At 37.9% G+C, this 24,467-nt stretch overlaps 1 protein-coding gene across 3 annotated transcripts in view; it reads left to right on the forward strand.

The window, feature by feature from the left end:
* Nucleotides 1-756: 756 nt before the first annotated feature.
* Nucleotides 757-24,467, forward strand: part of STAU2 (staufen double-stranded RNA binding protein 2) — a gene marked incomplete at both ends in the record, with an annotated part of 144,673 nt that continues 120,962 nt past the window's right edge. For 2 of the 3 annotated variants that reach the window (XM_079533814.1, XM_079533815.1), the window contains 4 exons: nucleotides 757-955; nucleotides 2,406-2,536; nucleotides 6,734-6,893; nucleotides 9,560-9,695. In XM_079533814.1, coding sequence (XP_079389940.1) covers nucleotides 757-955; nucleotides 2,406-2,536; nucleotides 6,734-6,893; nucleotides 9,560-9,695 — 626 coding nt within the window. Of the gene's footprint in view, nucleotides 956-2,405; nucleotides 2,537-6,733; nucleotides 6,894-9,529; nucleotides 9,696-24,467 lie in introns of all 3 variants that reach the window. The other variant, XM_079533813.1, reaches the window with a different exon arrangement.

Genomic DNA, 24,467 nt, shown 5'->3' on the forward strand with positions numbered 1-24,467 from the left:
TGAGCCTTGAAAATACACTTGTTATCTATTATTGGATAGGAACAAGTGACAGTATCAGGCTGTCCTATTTGGATGAGATGATTGGGATCTGGCGTATTCCAAGGTGAATGCTTTAGGCACTGCATTTTTGGCAGTACAGGAAATCTGTGGTACCTGTGCTTATTTATGTCAGTGTTGAAATGTTCGACCTGTAGCTTGGAAAAGTAATTTTTTCAGAACTTACTTTCCCTTTTTTTTTTTTTTTCTTTTTTTTTTTCTTTCCCTTTTTATCTGTCTGTTTTCTAGTTTGCTAACAGAAAAAAAAAAAAAAAATAGGACTTTTCTCCAGTGGCCCTCTTTGGTATTTTGCATGCACTTTACCTGGAAAACTTGCTACTGCAGTTTGTTGCAAATCAGTTCTCGGAGAAAGCAGCCACTGCTGATCTCACCAATAGGAGAACTGTATGGAATTTTGTTCTAGAGCAGTCATTCTTTCTGCTGTTCTTTAGGCAGGGTCATCCCACAGTTAAGTAACAGAACCTACAGCCAAGACATGTGGGTTCTGCTCTGGTGCTGTTCCCTGACATTGAGCAAACCTCTCTATTCCTCTGTACATTGCTTTGGAAGTAATTTTTGCAGGGCCATGACTTCTGTGGATAGTTTTGTGACCCAGATACAGTAGCAGAAAGAAATGTTGTTGATATCAATACTGTCATTTGATATAAAAAATGCAGAAGCACCCAGCTCACGCTGATTTGTTTATTGTAGTGATACACAATGGCGCAAGTTAAGATGCAGACAACAGCAAACCTGTCTGGCCCTCCCATGTCCCCCATGGTGCTACCCCTGCCAGTTACAGCCGCAAACACTCTGGGCCTGCCTTCTGCCATGAACGGATCCATTCCGGAGTCGGCTGCCAGCTGCAGCAGCCCCACTGCTGGCCTTGCAGACCCCGCACCCGCCAGCAACCCACCAGGTAAGGTGTCCCAAGTGCATTCAGTGTGATTGGCTGAGGGAGCTGGGATTGTTCAGTCTGGAGAAGAGGAGGCTCAGGGGAGACCTCATTGCACTCTACAACTTCCAGAAGGGAGGTTGTGGTGAAAATGGGTTTGGCCTCTTCTCCCAGGCAACAAACAGGACCCGAGGAAATGGCCGCAGGTTGTACCAGAGGAGGTTTAGGTTGGACATGAGGAAAAACCTTTTCTCTCAGAGAGTGGTCAGGCACTGGAATGGCTGCCCAGGGAGGTGGTGGAGTCGCCGTCCCTGGCAGTGTTCAAGAGGTGTCTGGATGAGGAGCTGTGAGATGTGGTTTAGTGCTTGTGTAGCAGTGATAATGGGAGGATGGTTGGACTAGATGATCTTGCAGGTCATTTCCAACCTTGTGATTCTGTGATTCTGTATTCAAGAGAGTTGTTTTGTTCACTTGTTAATTAAAAAGTAAAGTAAATATATATATATATTTTAAAAAAGGAAAAAAAAAAGAGGTCTTAAGGAGGTTAAAAGTAATTAAAGAAGATTCTGTAGAAAAATATTTTGTCTGAATTGGCTATTTACTAAGTTAAGGTTCTTTAATTGAGCCAGATTTACAGTGAAGTGCTGGTTAATAATATAAAAGCTCAGAAAAGAACATGTCTGTTTTGTTGCATTCTGAGTATCTTTTACAGAGAAGTTTTAGTTGCGCAGGAAAGCCTCCAAGTATATTTCTCTTCCCTAGAACAGAATGTCTTCAGACGGCTTGGCAGTATTCAGTGTTTCCTTTGTAGCCTAATAAGTGCAGTATTCCTATGCTGAACTGGGTATAAAATACAGAAATGTTATAAAAAGTGAACAGGGAAAGCATGTGCTAAGGTTAAATACAAGTAACCTGAAAAAAGAAGAAAGCTAAAAAATGCTAAGGCAGAGTACATGAAGTAAGTAGTCTAAGGAAAGTAGAACAAAATCCTTAAATGGAGTGTAGAAAGATCTTTGGTAGTGCTTTGAGAGTGACTTTATTATTATGAGAAAAATTGAGAACTGGGAAGGAGAGACCATAGAATTTCATCTGTGTTTTATATAGCAACCTTCAAAGTGTTGGCATGTTATTCTGAGAGCACAGTCAATTCATAGAACTAGTTATACTCCTGAGAATGAACTTTGACATAGGAAGTGTAGCATATGCTTATGCCCATCTCCACTGTCATCTTTTGTAGGGACATTGTGAAAATATATTTTTTAAATTGCATGTTTTCAAAATGATCATTATATAGTGCATATTATCTTATGATTAATATGTAAAAGGTATTTAAACACTGAATTTAGCATATTTGCAAAAAAATATTTTTAGCCAAAGTATTTTTTTTTTTAACCATTGTACTACTATTGCAAAGTTTGCAAAGTTATGATGTGTACCTTTCTCCACAAAAGCTTTACAGACTCTTTGTTCGCAGCTCCTCTCCAGGATAACATGGCAAACCCCAAAGAGAAAACTCCAATGTGTCTGGTAAATGAGTTAGCCCGTTTCAATAGAATTCAACCCCAGTATAAGCTTCTGAATGAAAGAGGGCCTGCTCATGCCAAGGTAAGGTCACGCTTCCAGGTTATGAGCCAGATGTTGAATGGTGAACAAATTTATGTCTTGATCTTGATAAGCACGACTCTAAAACACAACTATGCTTCTAGTGTAAAGGGTTTCTTGCACTTATCTATTTTGCTTTATTATTTCCAATTTCAGAAAGTACGTCTGTGTTTCCTTTTGAGCTCTGACTTATAATTTGAGTTTATTGTTGATCTCTGTAAAGACCTCCTGAGGGTATCACCACCTTTTCTATATCATTTTGAAGTGTGTGCTTTTTAAATGTGTGAGTCCTTCTTTCCAGTTGGTGTGCCTCTGATGATAATTAACTGAATTTCTTTCATGGTAACGCAGGCTGCTGTGGAGCTAGTTATATGTAGTGATAACAAGACTCCTAATATGATTCTAGAATTAAAGTTTATAGTGAGTTGGCAGTTCTTGTTATTTCTCACGTTGATTTGGATATCTGTCTTCATTTTGTAAGTACGAATTAGGATGCTTTCAGGTTACAGGGAACACAGCAGGATAGTCTCATAGTAATCATTTCAAATGATTTTGAATATCCTCCATCATTAGGCACTCTCTAGGGGAGGAGAAAGAAGCCTGATAAAGTCAAAGAGAGAAAATGACATAATTAATAGCTGCATTGTACTGAACAGTTTCAGGAGTGACAAAACCGAATACAACAGTGGGCTTGAATTTGCAGATTAGTAAAGTTTCAGACAGCAATGAGATCCCCTTGTGCCTTTTGGCCCTCATTTCCCTCGCCCATCATGTCAGATAGTGTAGAGCTGATATAGATTCTTGATGTTCTGATTTGGCTGCTGTTGTGCATACTGTATGCTGGAGGAAGTGATGCTAGCAGGTACAGGGCTGATGAGATTTGGCAGGCTTTCAGTATCACTCATCAGAAATGAGGATTGAGGTTCTCATCCTCTCCCTGAAAGCATTTGGCATCAGGTGATTCACAAGTTGGTTGGCTGTGGGTTGTGATGTATTAACTTGTGCTTTCTGTAACTTTTTCCTATGATGTGGCATGTTCATTTTGTTTTCATGACTGCAGTTAAAGTGCTGCAATCATGCAAAAAGCTGTGGTTTGGGGGTTGGAACTTGATGATCTTTGGGGTCCCTTCCAATCCAAGCCATTCTATAGTTCTATGTTCTATGATTCTGTGATACGAGTTGTATTACATTTGTATTGTAACTTAACTTTTAGCAGAAGAAGATACAGCTCAGATAAATTCATTGCTGTTTTCCTGAATCATTGGAATTGAGCCTGTGTTAGCTTCACTTTTGAAAGACAGATTTTCCATGAGTTTCTTAGTTTTTCAGTTTTTCGGTTCACCTCTCATTATTTTTAATTATCCTCATAGTGATCAAAAACTGTTACGTGCTGTACAGACTGGCTGTTGCTCAGAAGAATGTTAAGTGTAATTTTATTCTGTGCAGCAAGTGAGAATGGCACAGGAGGAGAGAGAATAAAGAACAAATATGATAATGCAGATTGATATACCTTTAGCCTTTGGAAAGCACAGACGTGGAGATTTTGGATGTGTTAGCAGTTCTATATAGTGTGCAGTTTGGTTTACCTGATAAAGTGTGTCAATCAGTGCTAGAGAACATGACGTAGAGGATGTGTTGCTGCATTCCATTTAAGGAATCTCACACTGCTTTGTTCACACACATACTGTGTTACTGTCCGGTAGTGGTTTTCATTATTTTCAGAGATGTATTCTACCAGACAACAGCCTCTGTTATGGTCATGATAAATTCCTATATATTTTTTTTTCTGCTTGTCTTTGACAAGCAAGATTTTACAGCGAGGATGAAATGGGATGCTAGAAACTGTGGAGCTGTGAGAGAAGCGATATTTCTTAACAGTCTGCTTAGAATGTCTGGAGGTCTGCCCACTTTCTGAAAAATCCGAAGCTCTTTATTAGCATTAACTATGTCTCCAGGTGGATTTGTCAGATGGATATGATCCTTTGTTGTGTACTTCTATGTCAGCGGCATCCCAGTAGACAAACTTGAAAGAAAGAAAGACCAAGGAAATGAAGCAGTAGTACAGAGATGCAAGTATTGGGGGACATAGCACTTAAAGAGGCTGGGGAGAAGGAGCGAGTTTGGCGTGCAGAAAAAGTGAGGGAAGAATTACCAAAGTGAAGGGGGTCTGATGTCAAGAATGCAGCACAGTGAAAACAAGCACAAACTCTTTGCATTTCTGCTGTCTTGTCACCAGGTAATCAGGTTAAACATAGGGAATAAATGCTTCCACAGAAAATTGGTGAGAAGTGCTTGTCTGTTCATAGCAGAACTGTGAGCTTGAGCATTAGCATTTGAAAATTTCATCAGCTATTTCAGACTTTGTTTTTAGCCAGTTTTATTCCTTTAATTAAATTCCTGCCTTCTACCCATTTCATTAATCCTATTCCTACCTATTCTGCTGTTTACTTATTTATTTTTTCTTGGAGAAAAGTTTTATGAGAAGTGTAAGTAAGAAGGCTAGAGCTTCAAGTACAGAAATTTACTGAGCAAGTCCTTCATTAACTTGAGATGTTCCATTTTACTGCTCTAACAAATAAATAAGGGGTTACAGGCAGTTAAATAGCCATTACTGATCATATTTTTATTGGCTATACTCCTTTTATGAAAGTATTACACCAATACTTTCTTGCAAAATATGTATGTATAAACTTCAGAAGCAGAAAAAAAATCAGGTCTGTTAGTAATAAGGATATATGTTTATTGATTACTTACATAATTGTGGGTATTTAGCTGTATTACCTATCTTAGCTTTCAAGTTTGGGGAGTAGTGTTTGGCAGAATGCAAAAGTAAGAGACTTTTTTCATTTCCCCCTCACATATGAGGAAATTGTTATGAATGCTGTGAAAAAGTGAAATGATGGTAGGAACTGTGATCCAGGGTCTTGCACCATGCTTCTGAAGCTTGCAGTAGGCCAAGATTCAGGCCTACAATTAGGATAAAAGTATGAATTTATGGAATTGAGTTCAAATGCACTGTGTACATGTGTTAAGAGGCTTCAGTTCACATGCCTGTGTGAAAGTACTTGATAAACAGCAATATATGTAAAGGCAAATTTAAGGGTTGTCCATTATGCCTATCTCTAGATACCTGGTTCCAAATCTAGCTAATTTAAATCATTTTAAAACGTATAGAACAAATAACTATCCAAATGAAAATTCTGCTTTATGCTGACTCTAATACATAGATTTCTTTGTGCTTGCCTCCAGTAAGTTATATCTACCTCAGAAGATGGGCTATCATAATTTACCATGTGTATCTGACAATTATATCCTGCTATATATGGTTAGAATTATTGTGGAAAAGATTTGAGTTTCTTATCTTTTTTCTTCTTGTTATTAGATGCTCAATTTTAAACAGAACATGTACGTATCATTCAGAAGATAGATGCTATCTGGTATCTTAAATGTGCTTTCAGATTTACCTTCACAGCTTGCACGGGCATAGATACTGCTTGGAATAATCCTTTATCATAGATTTTGAAGTGTGTATTGTTCTATCAGCCACCAGTTTCTGAACTGTGAATTTTTCTATACTTCCTATCTTTACTGTAGAATCCATATTATAGAGCTATAGTTTTCATTCAAAAAAGATAATAGTTTTTTTCCTTTCTTACCTTGTATCATTGCACAAATATGAGTTGCGACTCTGCCCTTGCAATATGTAGGTTATGCAAGAAATCCTTTCACTGTGTACAGATATTTTGGCCGAATAATATGCTGTCTTGAAGAGTATGCAGTCATTTATCCAGATTATGTATCAGTTTATATTCAGATTTATTACAAAACTGCATGGTTTTAGTAGCAGTCTTTACATGTTATTGACAGGTGGAAGTGACTAAGTTAAAAAGCGTGAAGAAATGTGGTCTTAACTGACCTCTATACAGTCTTCCATGACAGTTTACACAGTTATTATTATTTGTTTTTAAGAGTATTCTTTTATGATGTTGCTGTTTCACTTTGCCATCTGAAATGTTGCCATCACCAAATGTTGTCCTCTGTTAAGGAACCACTGATCTCTGTAAGAATCAGATGTGTTATCTGAGAGTTTAATATAATGTAAAGAGGTGACGTATTCTCTTCATTCTCATAGGTTTTCATACAGATTGATGTATGTGCAGTGATAATCTTGCCAGTGTTCACTTGTTCTTTGTCTTGAAGATGTTCACAGTGCAGCTGACTCTTGGAGAACAGACATGGGAAGCTGAAGGAAGCAGTATTAAGAAGGCCCAGCATGCTGCTGCTAGCAAAGCTTTGAATGAAACTACTCTTCCCAAACCAACTCCTAGACCACCCAAAAATAATGTTAACAATAATCCAGGTATGACATAATAATTATTGTGGAAGAGTTGGAATAGTATACTACTGATTAGTAAGTTGAACAAGATGTAGATTAAGTTGGCAGATAGCAATCAACCTAGTTCTTTTACAGACAAGATTAATTAAGAACCTCTGCTGGGTTTGTACAGGAGAGTTTTTAATGAACAGACTAAGACAATTGAGTGTAAGTGAATATTGTTTACTTAATATGTCAGTGAATATTGTTTACTTAAGATGTAAGTGAATATTGTTTACTTAAGATTCAACTGTATACAAAGTGATTGTATATGATCAACAGTAAACAGAAAAGATAGGAGCAAATTGACCAATATTGCCATGGCAAAGGCTTTTTTTTAAAAAGAGGATTATTTTAGCTATTTTTCCAATGGAAGAGCAAAATTTTACCAAGTCTAATCCTCTGAAATTATGTCTGGTAGAAATGTAAGCTGTTTTGGCATGTTTTTTTTTTCCTATGAGGGGTAGTTTCAGTTTCTGGCATTATACACTTTCCTTCTTAGCAACTTGTATTATTAAAAAGCCTTAAACAGCTTTAAAAGTTGTTTGAACAATTAAAAGAACATACATTGCTGTCTTGCATCATTCATCTTGAAGCATTACCTGAATGTTGCCTTCTATACATGAAGCACCTTTTGAGTGGCTGACATCTCAGCTGCACGATCAGTTCTGTCTTATTTGAGAAAGTTAGTAAAAAAAACCTGTTCCTAACTTTGTTTCACACTAATATGAAAGAAGGAAAATAGTGAAGAAAAAAGATAGAATCTTGCTTTCTTGCTTGCTTTTCTTTCTTTACACTCCTCTTTTCCTCTTCTTCACTTTTTGTGTCTATTGGGCCTACTCCTTTCAGGCACTTTCTTACAGTGGAGTCATTTTGCAGTTAATGTCTGGGCTGTGAGAAAGCAGGACTAACTTTCCTTTAGAGGTTAAGAGTATTATCCTGAGCATTAGACATTAAGGATTGTTCACTAGTGATGTGATAGTATTCTCTTGCTCCTTTGGAGATCAGTGCATTGCTTCTCCAGGATGCTGGTTTGATCCTGTGTCATTCACAGGGTGTTTTTAGCTGTTCAGAAAGTGGGTGGTAAAGATCTCTGTAAAAATGGATCCTGAGATTTGATTCTTGACATAGCACAGTACCTCTCAGCTTCTAGATTTTTCTGGGGGGGGGGGGCTTTTAGCATGTTTGTAAAGGGAAAAGCTGCAAATAAAAGAAATAGGCATTAAAAGAATTTATTAAAAACTGTATCATGTAATACTGTATTTTGCTTTAAATACAGTGTATTGTATATTCAGAAGAGAAGGCTGCAAGGTGACCTGATAGCGGCCTTTCAGTACCTAAAGGGGAGCTGTAGGAAAGAAGAGGACAGACTCTTTAGCGGAGTCTGTGGTGACAGGGCAAAGGGGAATGGTTTCAAAGTAAAAGAGGGTAGGTTTAGGTCAGATATAAGGAGAAAGTCTTCTACAGTGAGGGTGGTGAGGCACTGGCACAGGTTGCCCAGAGACGTAGTTGGTGCCCCATCCCTGGAGACATTCAAGATCAGGCTGAATCAGGCCCAGGACAACCTGATCTAGCTGTGCATGTCCGTGTTCACTGCAGAGGAGTTAGAGTAGATGACATTTACGGGGCCCTTGCAACTCAGGATTTTGTGATTCTATGATCTTCTTGTCAAAATGATATTTTTCCATTTTTAGTATATAGCTGGATTCATAGCATCCTTGCTTTGGAATATATTTCTTTGGAATATATCAAAATTGTAGCTAATGTAGTTTCTGAATAAATACTGCATAAAAACTTTCATCATTTGATACATTTTAACTATTTAAAAGCTAGATTCAGTTGTAATTGTAAAAATATTTTGAGAAAATAATAACTCCTTTTTATTGTAATGTATGTTTAGCTCCTTCAAGGTTTTGTTACAACAGGAAAGTGAGGAATATGGTAGATTATTGTATTCTTGAAAAAAATGTATTCAGATGAGGCTATAGTGTAGCTTCTTGTTTGGCATGGATGCAACTGGGCAAGTGGTGGTGGTTTTCTGTTTTTGTGTTCTGTCACCAGTAGGTGGCTGCAGAGGCACTCCTGTCCAGTAGTTCCAGTTCCAGTTTGTTAGATGATTCCTGTTAGATTGTTTGTAGTCCTAGTCTGAGCCTTTGAAGACTTATAAAGAAAATATTTTTTTTCCAACTTCTGTCATAACATTACTAAAGGACTACCAAAATGTATATTACTGCCTGTTTGTGTCAGTGCCTCTTTACTTGATCTGTGATTTTATTTAATGGTATTCAGTGGGAAGAAACATTGCTCTTTTATTTTTATGATTTCAGATTGTATTTTATTATAAGCACTTTGCAAAGATTAATTACCAGCTTGATTATTATACTGATTTTCTCTTTCACTTATGAAGATCAGTCTACTGAAACTGCATAAAGTCTTCAATATTCTCTCAATTGCCTTTGATTTAATTGGCATCTATATTCCCATCTTGTAGAGGTGGTGAAATGTCATTGTAGCTATTTACATTTTAATTTAAGAGCAACAGATAGCTTCTGAGTTTATTACAGCTCTCTTGCTGCTCATCTCCATCCTGGGTGTGTGTTTTGCAGTATTCATGGTTTAAGTACCTTACGTGTACTCTTTTCTTTCCTCAGGCAGTATAACTCCAACAGTGGAGCTGAACGGTTTGGCCATGAAGAGAGGAGAGCCTGCCATCTACAGGCCATTAGATCCAAAGCCAATCCCCAATTATAGAGCAAATTATAATTTTCGGGGCATGTACAATCAGAGGTTTGTACTTTTTCCATTATTTGATCTTTTTTCTCAGTTCTTTGCTAATGTGCGTTAAATCTTTATAAACTTCATAGAATGTTTCAGAGTAAAATAAAAGCAAGATTTTACTAAGGAGAGTCTGTGCAGCCTCATTTAGAAGCGCACAACCTCCTTTTTAAAGAAGACAGGCACCCAAAGCTTGAATGAAAGAAAGGTATGTAAAAAAATTGTTTCTATTTTTTTTTAATGTGCAAATTGGAGTTATGGTCTCCAGCTGTGGCAATAAGGATGCAGGGCATTAACCTCAGAGAGGGTTTTTTGTAATTATTATTGATATTTCCTATCGTGTTGTTGAGATCCTTAGCACTAGAAGTGAAACAGTCTTTTCTTAGAAATTGGTTATAAAATTAGGAGGGCTGCATTTTGAATGTTAGCTTGAAAACATTCTCAAGTTTCCCAATTTTTACCATTCTGCATTGTCAGCTATCTCAATTCCTTAATCTTCAGTATTCAGTGAGTAAAAATCCTTTATTTCACAGTTTAGAAGCCTATATTTGGAAATCTCCATTGATCCTGTAATGACAGTAGTAACTTGGAGTAATCTTTGAGAAGACAGTATTCCAAATTTTGCTTTTAAACTAACAAATTTGTGAAGGGTAAAATAAAATTGAAAACTAAATGTGAGGGGCAGTTTTGTTAAATGGCCATCAAAATATCATCTTGAAAATGTCGTACATTTTTGAAATATCTTCATCTTTGGTATTTGTATGATTATAGTAGAGATCGAAAAACTGTTCTACTTCAGTCTGAATAAAATATAATTTGTATTACGTATGACAATTTGAGACAAACTTCAGGTAATATGTGTATTTTTTTGCAACCCTGAGGGCTATTTCTCTGAGATTTCATCCCATTCTTCCTATTCTTTCTTTCCCAGAGGAACTGTGTTTGATCAGCTCTTTCGGGATTAAACTAAAACTCCAAAAGTCATATGAACAGTTAGACTTTCCAACAGAATGTTTTTGCAGTGAAATATGTTACCTTTCTGCTAAGGGGTTTACTTAATGGATTCTGTAACAATTTTATGCACCTCATAATTATCAAGAAGAATATGACTATGAATGCCAGAAAAGTGGTTTTGCTCAAATTATTCTTGTTTGAAGCTGAATTTATAGCAGTGTTTAAAAATTAGGCAGTTTGAAATGAAAATGCAAGATGAAACAAACCAACTGGAAGAAAACTGTTTCATTATTCTACAGAGCAGAATGTCTGGTTATTGTGTTATTTGTGTGCTATTTCTTGTTGCTGCTGACTCATATATGTAATGGTTTAAGTAGCTGAATATGGGGCCTGAAATGAGCTTTGTTGGTATCCAGAAATCCTACATTTATTTTAATTGCTTTTGCAATGACATTATTTTGACTATTAGAAAAAAAGGCTACGGTAGAAAAAGTGCAAGTTAGTAAGAAGCATAAAACAGGAGATTCTAGAATCTCAACTTAGTTACTGAAATATATTTATGGAAGCAGAACCCCAATTTAGCAGGTACTAACTTTAAAGATTTGTTTTTCTTTGCATGGGAAATGAGTAGTATGTCTACAGCAGTCTTGAAGTTTACTTACTTCTTGAACTTTGTTCCAATGTTAGTGTACAGATGGTACATCAACGTCACTTTTAAAATGTATTTGATTTTTTGATCATAAAACAAATAGATGAGGTGAGACAGAGGCCAGAATCTCCACTTATCTGCTCTACTCTGCTTAGCTGAGTGCAGTAGGCTGTGCAGGATGGTTAATAGTATGGTGGATGTAAATTAATAAGTAACTAAAAGTAAATAAGTAGTAATTAACTATACCTGCCTGTCTGCATGTGTGCACACACCTCCTGTGCATACACTTGCACATGCAGTAATACCAGAGGAAGGAAGAATGGTGCCATATAATAATGTCTAGGGACTTGTCCTATATCAGAAATAATTGTTTATCATCTTGTTTTGCATCAGAACATGCTAGTTCATTATATCATTATCATGCTCCCATAAGAAAAGCACTTAGACTCTGTAAGGCATCATTTGAATGCTGTTTATTAGAGCTGACATCAGAAGAGAATAGCATAGATAATCTTATGCACTTTAGATGCCATAGCATCAAAACCTAAGATTTGAAATATAGCGTAGGTAGCATGCTGCACTCTGTATTTTTCATTTTCATCAGTTTCTGACTCTAGATTGAGGAAATAGCTGTGTTATTAAAACAGACAGTAAGTATGCAGAAAAGTTGGAAGACTTTTTTTTTTAATATTGTAACTAAATTCCCTTTTCTCATCTCCGTTTTAAAAAATGTGCTTTTCAAGTAGGTGAAGATCCAGATTAAGACTTGGAGATTGTTTGGGGGGAATTTGATTCTGGCAAGATGAATGACTTGAGGGGGAAAGAGTAAAGAACTGAGTTCATCTCAGGACATATCTTTAGAGCAGTTATACCTAGTGTTTCAATTGGCACAAAAGATCCTTTTCAGGAACTCGTGAAAGTGTGGTCTAAGAGCTGCTATTTGCATGCAAAGCTGAGAGCTGGCTTCCATGTCAACCTAAAATGATTTGTGCTGAGGTGACCTTGATTCCTCCTCCTCTTCCCTTGCAACCAGTTTGTGTTGCCTTTCAGTTTTCCTCGCTCCAGCACTGGGAGATGAGCTGCTCAGAAACTAATCATTTTTGGAGGAGAGGAGGGTGTTGAGAAGAGGAATGGATGAGTTACTGCTTGACTAACAATCTGACCTCAGACACCTTCTCACCTGGTCACAAGGCCTTGTGCTGTCACCAGAGGGGCCAGGAATGAGTTTGCAAGCTAAGGCTCAATTAAATTTGTGAAGGACTGTGGTTGCTAATGCAGTAGGGCATATGGATATAGGCAGTGGGTGTATAAAGCACAGACAATATTGAAAGAGGTTTACACATAGAATGCAATGTTGCAATTGTAAGGTACACAGCCATTGGCATAAAATGATGTTAAATATGAAAGTGAGTTGTATGGAAGAAAGGAAAATAAACAAATGAGAGAGGAGAAAAAAAAGGAAAACAGAAACCCTTTCCAGTAGCCAGCTGGTAAGGGAAAAGTGGTGAGACCTTCTATATGAACATCCTCCTCTGAGCACTGTTTCTCATGCAGCTTGTGCTCCCCATATTCCCATAGTTCTGTGGTTTTCAGGAGGACCTGCTCACACTTCCTGTTGGTTGTTCCTGTTTGTAGTGCTGGTGGTGTTGCACCAGGGCAGGTGCTGAATGCCAGCTGCTTACTGAGCTTTGTGTGTGCATGGTACCAGGCTCAGTAATGTATACCAGGAGTTACTGCCAAGGAGAGAGGACAGAGGAGAGAAGAGCTTGAAGGTACCAGCCTGACTTTTTATTCAAAGGTGGTGCGTGTGGTTTGGCACTGGGGTGGCAGCACTGGATGGCTGTCATTATATTGCATCTTGACGTGAGCTGATAGTCTGTGTAGTGCTGTGCTGAATCACGTCAATGCATGAGCTTTGGTCTCCAGTACACTAAGTATCTGTAGACTGCAGTTCATACCAGATTGAGATAAGTAGGGATAAGACTTTTAAAGCTTTTTCATCTAACTCATAGCATGGAGTCTTCTCCAGATTATTCCAGTAGCGTCTGTGCACTAGCTTTGTTGCTAGGAAACTCGATTGTCTCTGATAAGGTGAGCTTTTAAAAAAGACTCTCAGCCCTGAATCCAGGGCCATGTTAGACAACGTTTTTTAGTTAACAAAAGGCTCAATTCTACTGAATTAAAATGAAAAAAAAAAAAAAAAGATTTTATATCACTCAAAAGTAACCAGGTGAATGCTACCTTTTTTAAGTCTCTCAGTTCTGAGCAGTTTTGCAGTAAAGGCATGTAAGAACCTTTTGGGTCAAACAATGCGCACTACAAAAAAGCTAATAATGCTGAGCACTGCATTTGGTATGGTTTGTTTTTCAATCTAAAAACTTTACAAACCAACTCTAGGGAAGTAAGTGCTAGTGCTTTCATGGACTGTGAGCTAACTCATTTTGGTTATGTGAATTTGTGAATTTGTCCGCGCACCATTTGGCACCATTTGGGAGAATGGGCAGGCTGCTCAGGAAAGGATGAATTTTGAAACAGTAGGTCAGGTTTGAAAAGTATTGGCAGAACTGAGGATGAAATGTGCATACTATCCATATCAGTGGCCAGCTCTAGAAACTCCCTCGCACCCCTCAGTAGGCAGTTGGTTTAAACTATGTGTAAGTTAAAAAAGAAAATTAAAAAATGCATTCAAATTAAAGCAATTAATATATATATATATAAATAATTAATAAAGATATGAGTTCAGACCAACCACAGGGTCATCCAGCTTGCCTTGTTGTACTGATTGCTTGCTGTAGGATATTTTGTCTTCAATTAGAACTGAAAACAATCCCTGAAGTATTTTCAACTGTAGAATGTCCATAAATGACAGAAAAAAGTGATATCCTACAGACTTACCCAAACTAAGTGTCTTCAGCCAAGAAATAAAACCACCAGAAACTGAATACCAGCTTTTGATGTTTCAGTATGGAAAGCAGCGTCACAGAGATCACACAACTCAACCCTTGTTGTCTGGGAGAATTCAGAAGTTATTTGCTTATTGTATAAAATTCTCTAAAATGCGTCTCACCACAATCTAGAGAGCTTGAAAAACCTTGACTTTTTTTTTTTTGTTTTAAAGCTTTCAAAATTAAAAACACTTGTGAAGTATAGGAACAAAGGAAAAAACAATGACGAGCTAAAGGATGGAATATAATAATAATTAGAGCAGTTTCTTGTTTGGTTTTAGGGAATTTGTATAGCATGTCAGTTCTGTAAAGCACATGTCACGCAAGATGGTAATGTCCTTGGGATAAACAGCAGCTTCTGTGCACTGTGACAGTTTCTTCTGCACTGAGCCTTTATGTTCATTTTGTTCAGGGTTGCTTCTTCCTGCCTGTATATTGTATGCTACAGACTAAGAAGACTGTTACCTTTCTCTGTAGTGCATGAGGGAAGAGTACAAAGACCGTTTCTTCTTGCTTTTTTTCTTCAGAGCTCATTCTGAGCACATTTCTTTGTTGTCAGCAAGCACTTCTTTACAACATCAAACTTGAGAAGTGAGGATGAAGCACAGTCTTGCCTGTTCTGGAGCCAGCCAAGCTGCCTGGCCTTAAGGCACCAGGCATCTCCCTAAGTGTACATGTATATCCTTCCTCCTTCCTCCTAGGCTGAGGGCTGAGCTGCTGCATAGGTCTTAGGTTTTCTTAGGCTTAATTGGTCCTGAAAATATGTGTATCAGCCCTGTGAATCAGTGTCCTAAATACTAAATAAGTGATTTAAAAAAGTGGCACAGTAAAAAGAAGTTTGAAGGACCAGTCTTTGGTTGATTCCATCTGTGGACTTAATGTTCTCCAAATTCAGTTTGACTGAAAAGAAAATAGTGTGATTGTTGGATAAATAACTAAAATTGTCAGGTTGGATAAATAAAAGATTGTATGATGAAAGAATGGATTAAAAATGAAGATTCTTTTTCTTCTGTGAATGCTGAGTTAAAGATTAAATATATGCATCAGAGGGAACAGATTAGAAGCTACTGTTACTTGACTTTGAGTCTGCTTAGGAATGCAGTGTAAACCCTCACTCAGCTTTGTGTGTTTCACAAAAGTTACTTAGTGCTACGGAGAAAAAGAAAAATCTACCCAGAAGAACAGCTGCGGATAACGTAAGCCAAATTTTTGAGTAGGCTGCACTGCAGGATATGATACAAAATCTGTCGAGACTGTCTCCAGAAGTACACCTGCAATTATACAGCCCAGATACCTAATCTACAGAAATAGGATGAAGCCTGAAACTGTGCAGGCCTTTAGAAGTCCTTTTGTGCCACCTGAGTATACTGAGGAGATGTTTGTTCACAGAGAGCCTCATCCGTCTGAGGTTTCAGTCTAATATTGACCAGATCTGCCAGAAGCGAGGAAAAGATAAAGCTCCGTGGAATTATGTCTTTTCATTAATCCAGGTGTGTAATGAGCTTGTTATCTTTTGCTGAAATTCAGTTATTTCAGCTGAAAGTTATTCAGCTTTTTGCAACAAAAGTGGATTTAATACACAGATGTGTACAAAGCAGATGTTTTCACAAACATGTGTACTGCAGCTCCTACGCAACCCTGAGTTACCCAAACATAGCGCCATTTGAAGCATTGTAAGGTCTCTGAGATGCCTGTGTCAGACCAGCAGATTTGGCAGAAAACTTAGAGGAGACCATCGTAGGATGGCAGATGAAGGCCAGGTATACTGGGGCTTTTCAAATCACCCTGCATATCTATGCTTAGTCAAGAAATTGAACACCTAAAACCAAGGTTCACTCAGTGTGCGATTTTAGATAATCTACCAGGACTCCAGCTATTCATGGGAAACTTCTGGTTTCCATAGAGGAGTGATGTGTCACGTCCTGCAGATATCTTTTGTGCACGACTGCATCCCACATGGTAGGGTGCGTTCATGTTCAGGCAGCCAGAGGCTAATGCAAGGCTGGGACTCAGATCCAAGCTCAGATACCTCAGTAGTGGTACCAGCCTGTCCACTGTAAGGCTGTTGTCTGTTACAACCAGTGGAAGGCCTGGTCAATGCAGTCATCAGTCTGGAGTGCTATTTGCTGTGCCATAAGCTGTCTACATTTTATATGGGTCTCTCCAGGGCTTCATTGTAATCCAACTTAGCTTTCTACACATTATTAAATATATAAATTTTGGTGTCTGAATCTAGCACTGAATCCTACTCTAAGAAGTAATGCTAAGAATGTTGATGTGTAATAATTTTATGAATGCTGTAGTGGGAGTCATCAGACTATCACAGTGGAAGGATTGTAAAAAGATAAAAATCTCTCCTCAGAGAGAAAAAGTTCCAGAAGAACAGACTCTTCAGAAGTATATGAAAGAATGAAATCTTTTCTAGTATCTGCGTAATAACAGCTCTAATGAGAGGCAAGCAGGCACATAAACTTTCTACTGAAATTATTTTGATTTAACTAAGTCATGTTTTGCTACAGAAAGCGGTTAGGCTTTGTGCTCTGATTCCCAGGGTGAACAAAACCCTTGCTCGTGGAGCAGGTTGGGCAGCACTGGGGATTTTACCTAGTTACAATGATTGGTTTTTGGTTTGATCTATAAGGTACAACATCTCTCCCCTAAAATGACCAGAAGGAGCCACTTTGTCTTGCTTTTCCACTAACTGTTGAAAAGTTTTGTCCTTAAAATTTGTGTTTTATGAATTAAGGAGTGTAATGATAAAGATATTTACTGAGTGACTTTTAGAAAACTCTCTTCTGCATTCCTTACCCCCTTTTCCCCAGTGTTTTGGACAAGTGAACAAAAACACTTTGGGAAGAAATTTGAAAAACTTTGTGAGAGTAGAAATAAAAAGTTTGGCTGAAATAGATTTCCCTTAACATAGTGTAATTTTATTCTGAACAACAGATATGGATGGACTTCAGAGAGTTCAAGAAAAGAAACAGTAGTCCTAACAGCAATGAAAGTGATAGTTCAGATCAGCAATTTAATTGTTCAGCTGGAAACATTTGATTTAGACCATTAGATGGCAGCATGAATTTGTGTTTTCATACAAGAATTTCACAGCAGAAGCACTGTAAAAAGTTGCCTTCTATAGAAAAGCTTTTCCTTACTTTAACATGTCATAATTCCAGTATCAAACTATCATTAAAGTAGGTTTACTGCACTGTTTCATCATTTTCTTCAAGCTTTCTTTTCCTATAATGATGGCTATAGTGCAACAACTTTAATGTTATTTTCACTTTTATGTGTGAATTTAGTGCACATAAAAGGTACCAATTTGTTAGCAGTGAAAATTGAAGCATTGGGTGTATCTACAAAAAGACAACAAGAATGAATTCTGCGTAGGATTGAATTTCTCAAGCTTAACCTAAAAACATTTCCTTAAGGTTAAGGCTGCAGATTGGTCACCAAGCCCACACTCTGTTCAGTGTAATGATGCTCTGATGGTGTGGACATCGATTGTCTTGAAAGGGACTGAGATTGTCAGCTGATTATTAACTTTTGTACACTGCCAGCTAGGACAGGATACAAAGCAAAATCTTGTACATCAGTGTTATTACCCTGCTGGTGCATCAGTGTAACGGTGTAATAATCCACTCCCAGACTTATAAAAGAATTCTTTGTGTTCATCTTCTGCATGCTACATTTCACTTCCCCGGCCTGTTTGTTCCCAGTCATTGCATGCCTCCCACACAGACATATTGTTGTAAGGCAAGCGTTGAGTACAGCTGTGCTAGGGTTTTTCTTTGCTAGTATTTGTTTCTAGGAAAGGAAAAGGGAGAAAGTCAGTCCATTTCCTGTTGGTTTAAAACAGCAGAAACATCTGTTTGTCTTAAGATAGTTTTCCCAAAAGAAAGTGGCAAGGGAGCTTGCAGGTGATGAGCTTTGCCATTGCCAGTAGCTATCAGTTTAGACAATAGTGATTAGTATGGTCTGTTAAAAAAAATAAAAAAAAAATCCTAAATCTGTCAGAAAATGACAGAGGATATTTATTCCTGCAATAAAAATTCTGACAGCTCACGTTTAATTTCTACAGTGTTCTAAATCATAAAAAAAAATGCACAGAGTATCTGGGAGCAGAAAACCCAGATCCTGCAGTGGAATCTATGGGCTCCATTAAGCTCTTCATGAAAGCTGTTTTTCTGTAGTCGCCTCATCCTGTTAGGGTGAAGTTTCACAGTGCTCACAAAATGGTGTTAGGTGATGTGCCTTGACACAGGGAATGGATTCGTTCTGACATATTCATGCTATTGCTGCCATCCACTATGTTAATGGGTGCATTTAACCTATCAGGAATCAATAAAATATATATTCTTAAGTGTATTTGCAATCTTACATTGACAGCTGTTAAAAATAATGTTATGTAGCTTAAAATTGAGCTCACAGGATATAGGGAAAACTCTGTGGATAGTTTTCCCAGTGCAGTGTCTCTGCAGTAGAGCATTTAGCTGCTTCATACTTCTTCATGCCTAAAATGTGAAACGTAAGGAATAACATTTTGCACCATTGTATTCTTCTGAACTGTCTTCACTCAAGAGTGGGTAGTTTTGTCAGTGACCTCTTGACCCTATTTATAGGGGAACTTCTGAGTCCTAATACTTTATTCTTCTCTCTCTCTCTCTCTCTCTCTCTCTCTCTCTTTTTTTTTTTTCTAACTTTGATTTCAGGATATTGTGAGCTCCCTCAACCACTTGCATTCTTGCCCTATCTGCTTGCTCTTTCCTTTTGTGGTCCTTGGCTCGCGTAGTGATTATTTCTCCTCAAGCTTCCATCCGTGAACAGAGTTTGGGTAGATTTTTTCTTTGGACTTTCAGACTTCCTCCAATCTTGGCTTTGGAGGAGGTACAGATCCATGTCCTCGAGTGTCAACTGGAATTTTTCTTGTTCTCACTTAGGCTGAAAAGCATAAGGATGAAATAGAGATCTTCTTTCCTCATCTTTACTTAATGGATGTCTTTCAGCACTGCTCTTCCATTTGAGGGACTTCTTGTAAATCTGATTCAAAAATCTTCAGACCCAGCATCTTTCCCCAAAACCCAAAGAATTTCTTCCCATCTTTTGGCCTTGCAGTTTGCTGAGTGTCCCCCAGTCCTTTTCCTATATCTGATCGTTTAAGGCTGCTTTACTATCAGGATACCAACAGAAGACTAGCATTGTTGGTGTGTATGAAAGCAAATACTGCTTCAGAAAGCTCTCCCAGGAGTAAGAATGTTTAGACTGTATTTCTTTCTTTTCTCAGTTAGAAACTTTTTTCCTGTGGTTCTGCTGAACTGTAGATCTGTAAGACAGTATCGACAGAAGCAAGTCCAGATGCCCTCCTTTCTTGTTTTGGCCTTTCTGCTATGTCCAGAACATGAACCCTAATCATCAAATATATTCTCTTTTCTTTGCCTGCTATTCTTGTAATGCCACGGATCAACTGCTGTTAGAGCTGAAATGATGGTTTGAGAGAATGTAATAATTTTACTGAAGAAAGCAAGCGGAAGAAAGTTAGTGACTAATTTTTACCAGATAACTCAATAAGATCTAACTAGAATTGTAATGGAAACAGCATCTCTTCTAGGCCAAGATCTTTGTGCCTTTTGAACTGGAAGTTTTGCCACAGACTGAGAAAGTATAAAATGTTCTTTAAAAAGATGTCTGAAGATTGTTTTTATAACAAAATTCCTTTACAAATGAGTCTAGAACAGAAATTCTCACCAACCAACACTATAATGTAGTTCCTCTTTGTATCTTTTCTAAAGCAGTAATTTTGGTGGCTGCTTCTTTTCTGTGAAAGAAAGTACAGTTAACATCTTTTCAGAATGATTATTCCCAGGATCTTCTGAAGATCTGCTTTTCTCTCCAGGACCTTTTTAAAGAAGAATGCCAGTTTAAGTTGGTTATTGTCAGAGAAAGGTCAGCTGAACTCACAGCATCATGTACTTTGGCACCAAGAGTTGTTCGAATGAGTTATTTCACTGAAATGGAGCATCATCTCCAGTTGTGATCAAAAGGGAAATCATCTCCAGAAAGACAAATAAACAAAAAACTCCAACTAAACAACAACAGCTTTTCTTAGCCCTTTTTTCATGACAAAAGAAGCGAAAATGGAGTCTGACCATCTTACTGACTTAGACAGAAGTCTGGCATTCATGACAGTGAAACAGAAGTGACAGTTCTTAAGATGGGCAGTAGCAGCTGGACCTTATTTCTACTCAATAGAAGTAATTCTCTATACTAGCTTTGTTTATTAAATCAAAAGTCAGAACAGCTATTTTGGATTCACATCTGATCAATTATCTTTGGTATCCCTATCCTCAAAATCTTTTTCATAGTCCCTGCTTTCTAAAATGCAATTCCATACCAGCTTATAAGCATTTCCTGCTTTTCCTGCTTTTTAACAATTCTAGGATCCTACTTTTTAGTATATTGAGCTAACGCCATCCAACTTTTATTTGTGTATTAATATTCTGCATTGAATTGTATTCAGTGGACCAGCTGAAGCAACTCACTGTGTGCGTCAGTGACTACTGGTACTGGACCCTCATTGCAGTAATTTATCATTTTATTAGCTATGAGTATATATTTCCTCATTGGTCATTGGTGTAAATCCATTACATCAACTAAAATTTGAAAAATGGAAGCATTGGAAGAGAAGTATTATGCGTGCTTTTGATGAATGTGTGCTTCCTACGAAATACTGCTCTTTTTATGACTTTGTGTAAGAAAGAACTGAAGTACTGAAAGAATTCAGCACTCTTCTTTTTGCTCTTACCATTTTGCCCCTTACTGTCTTCACTGTAATTGATCAGCAGACCCCTCCCTTCGCTTCCCAAGGCTTCCCTTTCCTTCCCAAGTCTTCCCTTGTAAGGTCATCCTTGTTGTTTTCAACTTGTTAATGGGATTAGTGCATAGCAACAGAAGATATGCTCTGTTCCCCATTGGCCAAGCTCTCTCCATGTTTCATTTCTTTCAAGTCTGATGGTAAAGGTGGTCAGATTTCTGGACAGAAGCTGCTGCTGGCCGTGATAGTGCATTTTTAGAGGATGATGACTGGTGAGCTACGAGAACATGCACTCTCAATTAACTAGCTCAGCTGCTTAGAGGAAGCTTGCTAAGCCATAATTAAGTGTGATTTTTCAATTTGTTCTTAGTGTCAGTCCTTTAATTGCCAGCCTTAAAATGATAGGTTAAATTTTGACTCAGCAGAACGCAATTTAGTGTCTGTATATTTACATTCCTCCATGTGGGAACAGAATGTACCTCGATATGCACTAGTTATTTCAATTTAACTTAAATTGGACGGGGAGAATAGCTTTTTAAGCTTTCTTGGGCCTTCTTCCTCTGTGCACAATGTTAATTAACTTCTGTGAAGACCTAGCCCATAAATGATTTTATGTTTATACGCATCATATTACCAGTATGTTAGATGAATGATGTACATTATTTTCTCATTTGCTAAGTCCATAGGCTGGCAAGTGACATGATTTTTTTTTTTTTAATGAGAATTTCTTATGGAGAAGGAAAATAATATTGTAGTCAGATATGCAACACTATTTATGTTCTTTTACTGTAATGGGTATTTGGACAGCATTCTCAGTAACCACTCTGCATGCTTGTAAAGATTAGTGAGTAATACAGTTCATGGGAAATTTTATGAGCTAAAGTAGATAAGAGTTTGAGATGTTTGTCTTCTGGATGTCTGTTCTAACCTCTAAGTATGCAGTGTACATCACAGCTTCACTATGTTTTCTCTTTTGTTCTTATTGTACTTGTTCTTATGTCACGGAAAAGAACATTTTCTTTTTACTTCTATTTATCTTTTTCTCCCCACCCAACCTCCATCCCCATTTCAACATTGACCACTTGACATTTCAGTGCCTTAAACTCTGGAGGCAATATTTCTGTTATGTTCTTATAGTGTTTATGCTATGTCTGCAGTCGAGAATACGTTGATGTTGTGTTCACCATTTTCATGACTTAACTGCTTGGTTGATAGATAAAAGTACTTCTCCAGAGGAACATAACATTTTGTTCTGTGCTCTCTTCTTGATTTTGATTGTTATTTTTCACTTTTATTTCCCACCCTGTGTCCCTTGTATAGTACTTCAGAAGATTCAGTTCAAGATCCTTTTCTTCTTATTTTCTCTTTTTCACCCATATGTCATAGAATCATAGAGTGGCCGGGTCCTGCACTTTGGCCACAACAACCCCATGCAGCGTTACAGGCTTGGGGATGAGTGGCTGGATGAGTGTGAAGAGGAAAGGGACCTGGGGGTTGTTGGTTGATGCTCGGCTGAACATGAGCCGACAGTGTGCCCAGGTGGCCAAGGGGCATCCTGGCCTGCATTAGAAACAGTATGGCCAGCAGGAGCAGGGAGGTGATCATCCCCCTCTACTCAGCACTGGTGAGGCTGCACCTTGAGTATTGTGTTCAGTTTTGGGCCCCTCACTACAAGAAAGACAAGAAACACAAGGAGGGCCCTGGAACGTGTCCAGAGAAGGGCAACAAAACTGGTGAGGGGTCTGGAGCACAAACCTTATGAGGAGCGGCTGAGGGAGCTGGGATTGTTCAGTCTGGAGAAGAGGAGGCTCAGGGGAGACCTCATTGCACTCTACAACTTCCTGAAGGCGGGTTTGGCCTCCTCTGCCAGGCAACAAACAGGACCCGAGGAAATGGCCGCAAGTTGTACCAGAAGAGGTTTAGGTTAGACATGAGGAAAAACCTTTTCTCTCAGAGAGTGGTCAGGCACTGGAATGGCTGCCCAGGGAGGTGGTGGAGTCACCGTCCCTGGCAGTGTTCAAGAGGCATCTGGATGAGGAGCTGTGAGATGTGGTTTACTGCTTGTGTAGCAATGGTAATGGGAGGATGGTTGGATAGATGATCTTGAAGGTCCTTAACAACCTTATGATTCTGAGTCTATGGCTTAGGTTGGAAGGGATCTTAAACATCATCAAGCTCCAACACCCCTGCCATGGGGACACTCTTCCATTAATTTTTTTTTTGTTTTAAAAAGGTTACTCAGGCTGGCTTTGAGTCCCTTCTTCCACTTTTAAGATGGGCCTTAGACTGAATCTCCCAGTAGAGAGAGAAATAAAAGCAGAATCAGAGATCTGAACTTTCTGTGCCGTGAACATCTGTCTATAACTGGTGCTGCAAAGCCGGCTCAGTGTATTTCACAGAATCAGAACAAACATTTATTGTAGTACCTGTTAGATTGATTTGTGACAATTAAAGTATTCTGTAGCTTTCTGTTGGCTTCTTCTAATTACTTTGGATACGGAACACTCGTCAGGGTACATATTCTTTATTGCAGAAGGTAAACAAATTAGTAGCATGTGGAGAGAGTAAACATAGAATATTTATTTTCAGCCAAATATCTGTATTGAGCAACTTGGAATTCAAAGATACAATGATGTGGCAATATTGTTGTCTTATCATCACAAGTTCTCCTGGGAAGATTCTATGGTAAATAATATTACATGAAACTGAATCCCCTCCCCTTTTCTTTTTAACATACAATTGTTTGAAGAGATTTCATAGCGTGATAGTGAAATTGTGAGTCATTTTTTTTTGTTATGCTAATCATGTTGTTTGAAAGAACTGAATAGTCTCTGACCCAATGTAAAGAAAAAAAAGTGAATAATCATTAACTTCATTAAATATTTGCAGAGTCAGCATAAATTTTAAAACAAAGCTTAAATAAAGACAGGGAAGTAAAGCAGGTTAAAGCTCAATCTCATGTTACCGTATACTAAAGGTAGAGTATGTCTGACTAAAGCATTAACCTTGTATGTGTTAGTTCATTTTTTAGGAAGAGAGAAAACTAAACCTGATTTAGTGGGTTTCAGTGAAGCATTTTATAGCATTAGATAAGAATTCTGTTTTCATTAAAATGAAGGAGGTGGGACTTTGTATAAGGAATGCAAGGTGGCAAAGGAAAAGAAAAGTGATCTGTAGTATTAAAAATCAAGCTTGGAGGAAGTTTAAGTGCTATTCCTCTTCCAGGTTTAGAAGCAATCTTTTAAATTATTTTTGTTAAAGGTGCACAGAAAGTAGGAAAGCAGTCATGGGATGCAGGTGCCATCACTACAAAGGAAGATCAAAATACACAGGAAGAATTGTGTGATTGTAACAACTGATGCATTAGAAATTGCATGAAACCAGGCTCTCCAATATAAAACGTAAGAGTATAGACACTTGTAGTACAG

The sequence above is a fragment of the Tetrao urogallus genome (assembly GCF_951394365.1).
Source record: "Tetrao urogallus genome assembly, chromosome: 3".
Taxonomy (NCBI): Eukaryota; Metazoa; Chordata; class Aves; order Galliformes; family Phasianidae; genus Tetrao; species Tetrao urogallus.